This window comes from Condylura cristata, unplaced genomic scaffold (genome assembly GCF_000260355.1).
Source record: "Condylura cristata isolate star-nosed mole 26May11 unplaced genomic scaffold, ConCri1.0 scaffold00011, whole genome shotgun sequence".
Classification (NCBI taxonomy): domain Eukaryota; kingdom Metazoa; phylum Chordata; class Mammalia; order Eulipotyphla; family Talpidae; genus Condylura; species Condylura cristata.
The window spans coordinates 22,646,305-22,657,804 of NW_004567112.1; the positions used below are offsets into that span (position 1 = coordinate 22,646,305).

The following is an 11,500-nucleotide window of genomic DNA, read 5'->3' on the forward strand; positions in this document are numbered from 1 at the left end:
GGAGAGAAACAGAGACATAGAAAGAGATGGAGACAGATGCAGAGACAAAGAGGGAGAGATGGAGAGACAGACACAGAGAGACACACAGATGGAGACAGAGACAGACACAAGACAGAGATAGAGAGACACAGAGACGGAGAGATGGAAAAAGAGACGGAGAGACACAGAGGGAGAGATGGAGAGACACAGAGGGAGAGAGAGAAAGAGACAGAAAGACAGATGGAAAGAGAGATGGAGAGACAGACACAGAGAGATAGAGAAAAATAGAGACAGAGACACAGAGACACAGATGGAGAGAGACAGAGACAGACCAAGATAGAGAGACAGAGATGGAGAGAGACGGAAAGACAGAGATGGCGAGACACAGACACAGCAACAGAGAGACAGAGAGATGGAGACACACGAGAGATGGAGACAGAGACAGAGACATGGAGAGACACAGAGACAGAGACAGAGGGAGAGAGAGATGGAAAGAGACAGAAAGACAGACATGGAGACAGAGATGGAGAGAGACAGAGACACAGACAGATGGAGAGAGAGATGGAGAGAGAGACAGACACAGATGCAGAGACAAAGAGGGAGAGATGGAGAGAGACAGAGAGAGACAGACAGTGAGATGGAAAAGATGGAGACGGAGAGAGAGATACAGAGACAGACACAGACGGAGAAAGAGACAAGAGAGACAGGAGAGAAACAGAGACATAGAAAGAGATGGAGAGAGACAGATGCAGAGACAAAGAGGGAGAGAGAGATGGAGAGACAGACACAGAGAGACACACAGATGGAGAGAGACAGAGACAGACACAAGACAGAGATAGAGAGACACAGAGACGGAGAGATGGAAAAAGAGATGGAGAGACACAGAGGGAGAGATGGAGAGACACAGAGGGAGAGAGACACAGAGAGAGGGAGAGAAAGAGACAGAAAGACAGATGGAAAGAGAGATGGAGAGACAGACACAGAGAGATAGAGAAAAATAGACAGAGACACAGAGACACAGATGGAGAGAGACAGAGACAGACCAAGATAGAGATAGAGAGACAGAGATGGAGAGAGACGGAAAGACAGAGATGGCGAGACACAGACACAGCAACAGAGAGATGGAGACACACGAGAGATGGAGACAGAGACAGAGACATGGAGAGACACAGAGACAGAGACACAGAGGGAGAGAGAGATGGAAAGAGACGGAAAGACAGACATGGAGACAGAGATGGAGAGAGACAGAGACACAGACAGATGGAGAGAGAGATGGAGAGATAGAAACAGAGACAGAGACAGAGAGAGATAGAGAAATGGAGAGACAGATGGAGAGAGAGACATACACAGATGCAGAGACAAAGAGGGAGAGATGGAGAGATGGAGAGAGACAGAGACAGTGAGACAGACAGTGAGATGGAAAAGATGGAGATGGAGAGAGAGATAAAGAGACAGACACAGAGAGACACACAGATGGAGAGAGACAGAGACAGACACAAGACAGAGATAGAGAGACACAGAGATGGAGAGATGGAAAAAGAGACGGAGAGACACAGAGGGAGAGATGGAGAGAGAGAGAGACACAGAGGGAGAGAGACACAGAGAGAGGGAGAGAAAGAGACGGAAAGACAGATGGAAAGAGAGATGGAGAGACAGACACAGAAAGATAGAGAAAAATAGAGACAGAGACACAGATGGAGAGAGACAAAGACAGACCAAGATAGAGATAGAGAGACAGAGATGGAAAGAGATGGAGAGAGACGGAAAGACAGAGATGGCGAGACACAGAGACAGCAACAGAGAGACAGAGAGATAGAGACAGAGACATGGAGAGACAGACATGGAGACAGAGATGGAGAGAGACAGAGACAGAGAGAGATAGAGAAATGGAGAGACAGATGGAGAGAGAGACAGACACAGACGGAGAAAGATGGAAAGAGATGGAGAGACAGAGACAGAGAGATGGACAGAGATGGAGAGAGACAGAGAGATGGCAAGAGACAGACATGGAGACACACAGAGACACAGAGGGAGAGAGACAGACAGAGGGAGAGAGAGATGGAGAGAAAGAGACAGAAAGACAGAGATACAGACACAGACAGAGAGCCGGGGAGACAGAGATGGAGAGAGACACAGAGAGAGATGGAGAGACAGAGGGAGAAAGAGATGGAGAGACAGACACTGAGAGATGGAGAAAGGCAGAGAGACACAGGAAGAGACAGAGAGAGACGGAGATGGCGAGAGACAGAGACAGCAACAGAGAGACAGAGATGGAGACACACAGAGAGATGGAGAGAAAGAGAGAGACAGAGACACAGGGAGATGGAGAGAGACAGAGGGAGAGAGAGATGGAGAGAAAGAGAAGGAAAGAGACATGGAGAGAGACAGATGGAGAGAGACACAGAGATAGAGACAGAGATGGAGAAACAGACAGATGGAGACACAGAGACAGAGGGAGAAAGAGATGGAGAGACAGACACAGAGGGACAGAGATGGAGAGATGCAGATGGAGAGAGAGACAGAGATGGAGAGAGACACACAGAGAGATGGCACAGAGATGGAGAAAGATGGAGAGAGATAGAGACAGAGAGAAAGATGGAGGGAGAGACGGAGAGACAGATGCAGAGACAAAGAGGGAGAGAAAGACAGAGACACAGAGATAAACACAGAGGGAAAAAGACAGAGACGAAGAGAGAGCTGGAGAGAGACAGAGAGACAGAGAGACAGAGACAGACACAGAGGCACAGACAGATGGAGAGACAGAAATGGAGAGACATACACAGAAGGAGAAAGAGACAGACACAGACGGAGAGATGAAATAGAGACAGATGGAGAGAGATGGTGAGAGAAAGAGACAGAAATGGAGAGACACAGAGAGAGATATGGCGAGAGTGAGAGAGATGGAGAGACAGAGACAGACAGAGACACAGAGACAGCGACAGAGAGACAGACAGATGGAGACAGAAACGGAGTCAGGTGGAATGAGATGGAGAGACAGAGACAGATGGATAGACAGACAGAGACAGCGAGGGACAGACACTTATTGACTCACCTTGCTAAAAAAGCCCAGTGTTGGCTGACTTAAGAAGTCCTGGCTCCTAGGGTGAAATAATACCTTTAGAAATTGCTCTCATTTTCCTACCGCTCTGTTCTGCCTTCTGCGGGCCTCATTCCCTGGTGGAGGCAAGATGGCTGCCAGCAGCCCCAGCTCACATCCTGCCTCCCTGCAACTCAGTGGAAAGAGAAAAACAAATCCCTGATGACACCAACCACAGTGCCGGAGTTGGGCCTGTGTCTGCCTGTTTGGGGTCACATGTCCGTCCCTGCAACCAACACGTTCCCCAGGAGGTAGTGCTCTGACTGGCCAGGCTCTGAACTCCGTTCCTCCCAAATTGCATGGGCAGGGGAGTCCCCGGGGAAAATCTGGACACTTTGATCCCAAACAGGAAGCCTGAAACCTGGGGAGACAATAATAACCGATGTCTTGTATAGGACCTCGCCTCATCCCCACACACTATAAACCTGCCGGCTCCTCTGGCCACCTCTCCCCACTCCTCATCCAAAGGCCCCTGTGTCCTCCCCGCTGCTGGCCCTGCAAATGCTGAGGCTGTCGTGAGCCCTTTTTCTGTGCCAGATGACAAAAAATGTCTTCCAAGGGCACATGGACACGACCTGATTTGAAACATGCACACTTCTAGGTGGTGAGGTAGGGGGAGGGGTGTGGGCTCAGGTCGGCCTTTAGGTAGAACTAGGTTGCCTCTCTGACCCGCATCAAGAGCTGGCCTCCCCATGCCCTGGGTGGCCCCTCGGAGCCCTGCAAAGGGGAACAGTCCTGGAATGTCATCTGGAAAATAAGAAACAGCCCAACCTTCTTCCTTCAAATTCATGAAGCACTGGGGGACTTTTCCTTCTGTTGGGGCAAGGCGAACGAAGGGGTACTTAGGCTAAGGAGGTGTAGCTGTGCTCGGCTCACACAGACCAAGAAAAGGCAGTGGCCAAAGGTGAGAACTTGGTGGGTTGTTACCCAGTCCTCCTCCATGAACTCCAAGAGGGGGGTCTGGGGGCCTTAAGTGATCTCAGCACATAAAATCCAGCAATATTTGTCAAAGCTGAAACTGGCAGGACATTTAACTTCTGCATTGATTAAAGTAAAATCTGGGTACCTGTCTTCTTAGCCCCAGGTGAAGTACGTGTGCTCAGACATCCCTGTGGAATGGGTGGAAGGTCCCGAGCAGAAGTGACACCCCAGCAGGAGGCTCATCTAAGCAGCCCGTAGTGATTGGCAGGAGGCGGTGGGATCCCCTCCCCGGACCTCGGAGTGGCAGCTGCAGGTCACACCGACAGGACCATGCCAGAGTCCTCCTGTTTGGGAGCTGCATGGGATATCTGTTTCATCAGCCAGCTGGTGGCTTTGAGATTTCCTGGGGAGCCCCACTCCCTAGACATGGGGTAAAAGAGAGCTCTGGAGAGGTGATGGAAGCCAAGGGACAGTAAAGGCCCCAGGCTTGGGCCCACGAGGACACTTTCAGAGCCCATGAATCAGAACCATTCGGTTTGTCTGTTTCTCTTGTCATTTTAGGAACATTTCTGGAGTATTGACCAAACTGAATTTCGAGTACCGCCCAGACTGATCATTCAGATATGGGATAATGACAAGTTTTCTCTGGACGACTATTTGGGTAAGGCTTGTATTTGGGATTTTCCCCTAAGAAATTGTACTTGAAATCAGTGGAATCAATTCAAACTTAGAATCAAATATTTAAATCCTTGCTATTTGTGGGTAATTGGGGGTGGGGCATACTCACTGCCTGGATGTCCTCTAGGCTCTGTGGCCCACCCCTCTGTTCTGTCAGGGCCTCTGGAAAGTGGGCACAGGGAATGTCCCCGCTTGCATGAGGGCTCTGTCCACTCTTGAGGGCCTGCTGAGGTTCTGGTAGCAATTCCTGCCTTTCTTGACTGGTCAAATCCTGTTTCAGAAAGGAATGCCACTGCTCCCAAACCTTCCTCTCCGCCTTTCCCCAACACCTCAGATTCGGCTCCCATGCTGTTCTCAAAAGTTACTTAAGTCTTCTACCCCCACCCTAGTCATTGTTCTTTCTCCCTGGTCCAACCTCTTCTGTGGCTCTGGTGCTGGCTGTCACCTGCTACACATGTGCTGTTGATGACCTCCCATTGTCTAGTCACCCTGACAAAAGCCCCCAGAATCCTCTTTGGGTCCTCCTCTTCCCTTGCTCCACCCAGCCCAATAATTTAATTTATCCTGTACTTTAATTTTCTTTCATGATCGGCTACTTGCCACTTCAGACCTCATTTTCTCTTGGCAACCTCTTATAGTACCCCTAATTCCTCTCTGCTTCCAGGGAATCTTTCCTGATAGAGGAGAGATCCAGATGTGGCCAATATCACTGTGTCTTGTTTATTCCTTTATTCCTCCTAGCAGTAAATGCAGTGATTCTTCTTAAGACTTCAGCAAACAATGAGTGTGTAATTATGATAAAGCATATACGCATTAGTACCTCACATCATGGAAGAGAAAATCTGCTTCTCCAGGTGCCTTGATCAGGGTTCCTAGATGCTGTGAACATTCTGTTCAGTGGCTGATTCCTTCTCCAGCTCTTGCCTCTGAGGTTATACTAGGAGAGACTTGAACATGACCATCTTTGGAACTGCCCATGTTCCTGGTACTAGTTATCTTCACCCAAAGCCAAGTAAATAATTGTCTGCTACAGCTCATTATTGAAATGAGCAAATCTCAAATCCAAGTTCTGTGGAAATTGTGTCAATAAATATTTGATTATTTTGAGCTTGTGCAAGAGGGCTGTTTCTGCTATGGCTTTGAGAAATAAAACAGCTAGATGTGTGTGAGAGGCAGGACAGTGGTCAGATACTTCTGTCACTTCCCATCCTATGTGGAAAGACTTGAAATATGCACTAGGCTCCCTTTCTCTAACTCACCCATTACCTGTTCAAAATCACTGTCAGCTTCTTTCCTGACAAGAGCATTTCTGTTTGTAAACAGTGGGGCCGATCCACTTGATGCTTATTGGGGTTGAATGCTTTTCTTGGCCAGGTTTCCTGGAACTTGACTTGCTTCGCACCATCATTCCTGCAAAATCATCAGAGAAATGCAATTTGGATATGACTCACGACCTCAAAGCCATGGACCCCCAGAAAGTGAAAACTGCCTCACTCTTTGAGCAGAAGTCCATGAGAGGATGGTGGCCATGCTATGCAGACAAGGACGGCTCCCGAGTGATGGCGGTATGCGCATTTCCTGGTTGGGGCCTTTATGGTTTAGGCTTCCCCTTCTATTAATGGACTTCTTCCAGAGGAGGAATGTTAAATTGATGGGACTTTAAATTATGAGAACGGTTGTACCTAGGATTATGAGCGAAGGTGGGTAACCTGTGAGAAGATTTTTGGGGTTGAGTGGAAGATGGAGAGATTGGAATGGTCCAAGGACAGGGGACCCGAAGGGTTGCACTGTCTGTCTTTAAGACACTCCTTTATGGGGAAGTTTCCAGTATATTCCATTTTCTGTACAGAATTAATCTCATAAAAAAAAAAAGGGTAGAAGGAACAGGGAGAGCTGACTTCTATGGGACAAAAAGGTCAAAACTTATAAGCAAGTTTGGAGACCTCAAGATATATTTGATGTAAAAGCAGAAGTGTGGGTACCATGCCATGTCACAAAGACTACCTAATTATTATTTATTATTACTAATAACTAACATTTTAGATCATCTTTTATGAAGCAGACACCATGCTAATTGTCTTACATTCATAATCTTATATTTAAAAAAATTTAGGTATAGTTTACATAAAATAAACTGTACCTCGTATGTTTTTATTTTTATATATATTTTATATCATTTTTCTTTTTTGTACAATGTATGCTCTCCCCTCTGAGGTGTAGTCCCTGTAAGATTCCCACCACCTGTTTACCCGTGCATCATCACCAGCTTCCCTTGTACTCTTCCCTCCCCTGTTCTGATCCTTCTCCCTCCTCCTCCCCTGAACCTTGTATTTTAAAATTAATTTTTCGAGCAACGCTGGCTTGCAGCACTAAGATTCAGAGGTAGAAGGTCACACCTTTCAGATGCAGCTGTCACACCACACCCACCCCTCCCCCACTCCATCGTGCTCCCACGCCCCCTGCACTCCCCCATCACTCACCAGGTGACACCATCCAGTGTTCATCTTTCTCCTTTAACTTATTTCACTTAGCATGATCCCTTCCAGCTTCATCCATGTTGTCCCAAATGGCACGAGATTATCCCTTTTTATAGCTGGGTAGTATTCCATTGTGTAGCTACGCCTCATCTTTCTAAGTCATTTGTCTGTCTTTGGGCATTTAGGTTGTTTCTGTGGTTTGAGTTCTATGAACAGGAACTGCACTCTTTTAAAGTACACGATGCAGAGTTTTGGCAGATGTTCACACTCGTGAACTACCACCAGAATCAAGATCTGAACCATTTCCATTACTCCACTTTCCTTTATGCCTGTGTAGTCTTCCCTCTCTCCACTTGTGGCCCAGGAAACCACTTCTCTGCTCTCTGCCACTGGAGATTAGTTTGCACACAGATTAGTTAGCTCTGATGACAACCCCATGAAGTAGACATTATCTCCATTTTATAGATTTTAAAAAAACAACAACAGTCTGGGGGAGATGAAGCACCTTGCAGAGGAGACACCTAACTCTGGCCAACTTACCAACAGAGGAGTCATCTGGGTCCCACAGCTCAAATAGTGTCAGGGTTCAGGGTTCTCAAATTGTTGGTGACCTAGGGCTCTTTGTAAGGTCTAGAAAGTCTGTTACAACCTTAGTTATACCTGCCTATAAAAATGGGCAGTTTATTTTATGTGTTCCCACATGTATAAGAGGATAATAGCCATACCTGCTTTCTAGGGTCGCCATGAGCACTCCAGGAGATTACCCATGTAAACGGCCTACACACTACCCAGTGCATCATGCAGGGGCCTGTCAGCATAGAGGCTCATTCACTTACACAGCTGTACCCACCAAGAACTAGCCTTCTGTGCACAGTAGGGATACCAGGGTAAACTTTGAGCATGCAGGTTCCGTTGTCACTGGCAGTGAGTCCTTCATAAATGTTGAATGTTGTTATTAACAGCATTGGTATTCATCTGGTCCCAAGCGCAGTTACAAAGGAAGATGTGTGAGAAGGCCAGGACACGGACGTGAGAAAGTCAGGGTGACAGAGATACAGAGCATGAAAAGCAGGGAGCAGGGAAAGCAATTTGTCCTCTCATTTCCCACACGTAGTCAGTTCAGAAACACATGGAAGAGGAAATGTGATGAAATCACTTGAGGAAAATTGAAAGCAATCTAAAGATTGTTTTACAAGAATAAAAATGGTTGCTTGGGGAATACTCCTTGGGTTGAAGTGAAAATATTTGTGAAACGTGATGTCATGTGTTTAACCGGTTCTGCTTTAATGAAGGGGAAAGTAGAGATGACGTTGGAAATCCTCAATGAGAAGGAGGCCGACGAGAGGCCAGCCGGGAAGGGACGAGATGAACCCAACATGAACCCGAAGCTGGACCCACCAAAGTGAGAGGCCTTCTTTGTTCTCAGTGCCGTCTGATCCCCAAACACCTGCAGTCCGAAAGCCCCACTTCCAATGGGCTTAATGGATGGATTAGCTGCTGTCCTAATTTTGTGCTTAATAGTGGGGGGTGGGTGTGGGGAAGCTGGTGATTGGTTTCAAGAGAAAGGAGAATGTTTAAAATGAAACTAAGTCCAATGTGTCTTCGTCATTTTAAGAAGTTATAAAAAAAAATTAGTCTCCTCAGCCAAGAGAAGCAATATCTTTTCTTGACTTTATAAATATTGTTAATTATTCTTCAGACTGTGATGCTCTGAGGTAAAGTATCTGTCTTTCCCAATGTGGGTAGCTAAATACCTTGTCTTTGCAATGCAGTCGTCCAGAAACCTCCTTCCTCTGGTTCACCAACCCATGCAAGACCATGAAGTTCATCGTGTGGCGCAGATTTAAGTGGGTCATCATCGGCCTGCTGATCCTGCTGATCCTGCTGTTGTTTGTGGCTGTGCTCCTGTACTCCCTACCGGTGAGCCCCTTTTTCATGGGGGGGGGGGATCGTCTGGGCCACCTACATCTGTACTCTGTACTTGTCTTTCTTGCTGTTCCAAAGAATGAACCTACTTAGCAGTTGTGGACTTACCATCCTCAGGCTTTGGAAAACTGAATGTGTCCTGTGATTAGAAAGGAGTTTGCAAATTTTAGGCAGAACTTTAGGGTTTGAAACCAATTTTGGCCTCAGGAAGCTCTCAGTAGGTGTTGAATGGCAGCCAGCATTTCCAACTGATCTTCCTGCCTTCAAACTTGCTTATTTACCAGCACCCCTTTGTCTTAGGGCTCATGGATCCCCACATCTTAGCTTAGTATAGTTGTAAAAAACAAACTCCAAATAAGCTAGACTGTTGACTTCTTCAGACAAGCATTGCTCTAAACTTCCAGGAAGCCTTTGCCCACATGTGTCTATCAAGGTCCGCCTCACGTAACCTGCTCCTTAATTTTCCCTTAATCACACCAGTTACAAGGGGAGAAACTCGAACAGATAGACATTTTAGACATTTTACTCTGCTTCTTTGTCATTTCCAGAACTACTTGTCAATGAAGATTGTGAGGCCAAATGCGTAATGAAAGCAGAGACGTCTTTATCTTCTAGTGAGGAAATCCTGCCTCTGCCTATGGACCAAAATCAAGAGTGGTTTTGTGTATGTCCAGAACTGTTACTTCAGTGAGGCCTCAGTTCCCAGAGAGTCTAGTCCTGGGAAATCAGACCAAGAAGCAACTGTTTTATTGTATCTTTTGAGGTATTCAGAGCTTAACCATGTTTTTCATATTTTTATGTGTCTTTACTTCAGTTTTCAGAAATTGCTGAAATCAAATTTGAAATTTTTGGCATCTTCAGTCCTTAAACTTATTTCTAATCAACACAAAGGACTGCATATTATTTTAAAAAAAATAGTACTTCTTATTTATTCCTGCAAACTTTGTTATATTTTATATGGACAAATGTCCATATGACATGAAACTTTTCAACCTCTGTGATGAGCCCAAATAAAAATGTTTCCTCTTTGACACAGCTGTCTGTGGTAAATATGGGCTGAGTTGGGAAGAAGCCATTTTTAGCCTCTGGGTCTTTATGCCACAGTATTCCACTTGCCACAAATCCTTTCTGTGTGGGCTGTCAAATATTGACCAGTGGATTAACATAGTAACAAGGTTAAATAGCAAATAATAGAGAATAAAATAGAATGAAATAAATAGCACAATAAATAATAAAATCTAAGATTTTTTATAAATTCTCTGGGCAACCTATTGTTTTACATCCTTTATGTGCATTCACTCATTTAATCCTCACCATAACTCTATAAAGTCAAATACATTATTATCTCCTTTTTCCAGTTGAAATTGTGGCACAGAGTGGTTCAATAATTTACCCAAGGTCACACCACCAGTAACAGCAGAGCTAGAATTTGAACCCAGGCAGCCTGTGTCCCTTCCTCATCACTTCTCTTAACCACAACATTATCCTCCCAGTAGGAGAAGGACGGTCAAGTGATGAGTGACCACAATGATCCCACATGGCTCAGTACAACAGCACTGTTCAATCCAGTTCTGTTCAATCCAGTTCTGTTCAATCCAGGGGCAAAAATGGCTACTCTTTGATGTTTACACAATGTTATACGGCAATAGTGACGATCTGGTGTTATTGCTGAGTTGTGTCATGCTTTGAACATTCTGATTTCCTCCAATGTCTGCCCAAAATTCTAGTATTCAAACTGTGCTCAGTATACATAAAGGCTGAGAGGTGCAGTTGGGGCAAGTCAAAATGCTCTCCGCTCCCCCAGGCCGTGTGTATTCTCCCCTTCCTCCCCGCTGCCCCACCCCCTGAGAAGCATCACCTACCTGGAACCACCTGGAGTGCCCCACCACAGCACACACATGTCTACTCACAGTCCTGCTTCAAATGCCACTTTCTCCTTCACACCTCTTGGTCCCAAATGACCTTTCAATCTTCTAAGATAACATATCAGGACAAACTTTCTGAAAAACTGTTATTAAAAGCTTTTTAAAAGACTGCCCTTTGACCTAGGAACATACTCCTGAGTATTAACATGAAGGAATAATTAGTCAAAGATTCATGTACAAAAACATGTTACATCATGCTTTATAATGGAACAAACAATCTAAATACCCAAGTATAGGGGACTGGTTTGAATATATGGTGAAATCCAACACAGTGGTATAAGGATGGAAATATGTTACTTTCAAAAATTTGGTTACTGACATAGGGAAATACTAGTGGTGGGGGCGGGGAGGACAGGCAGGGGAGTTTAATGCAGATCTGTTGCTTTATAAAAACCCAAATATGAGTTTATAAGGAAATGCACCAAAGTAATACTGTCATGAGTTTATGGCAGTTTTGTTTGAAATTGCATTTTCTTGGAGAAAATGTAAAGTCTGCC

The 11,500-nt window shown here is 45.6% G+C and overlaps 1 protein-coding gene across 2 annotated transcripts in view; it reads left to right on the forward strand.

Annotated features, from left to right (window-relative positions):
* Positions 1-10,012, forward strand: part of MYOF (myoferlin) — a 120,391-nt gene extending 110,379 nt beyond the window's left edge. For both annotated transcript variants that reach the window (XM_004680619.2, XM_004680620.2), the window contains 5 exons: positions 4,559-4,658; positions 6,050-6,240; positions 8,445-8,554; positions 8,925-9,072; positions 9,627-10,012. In XM_004680619.2, coding sequence (XP_004680676.1) covers positions 4,559-4,658; positions 6,050-6,240; positions 8,445-8,554; positions 8,925-9,072; positions 9,627-9,665 — 588 coding nt within the window. In that variant the 3' untranslated portion in view covers positions 9,666-10,012. The remainder of the gene's footprint in view (positions 1-4,558; positions 4,659-6,049; positions 6,241-8,444; positions 8,555-8,924; positions 9,073-9,626) is intronic.
* Positions 10,013-11,500: the final 1,488 nt, after the last annotated feature.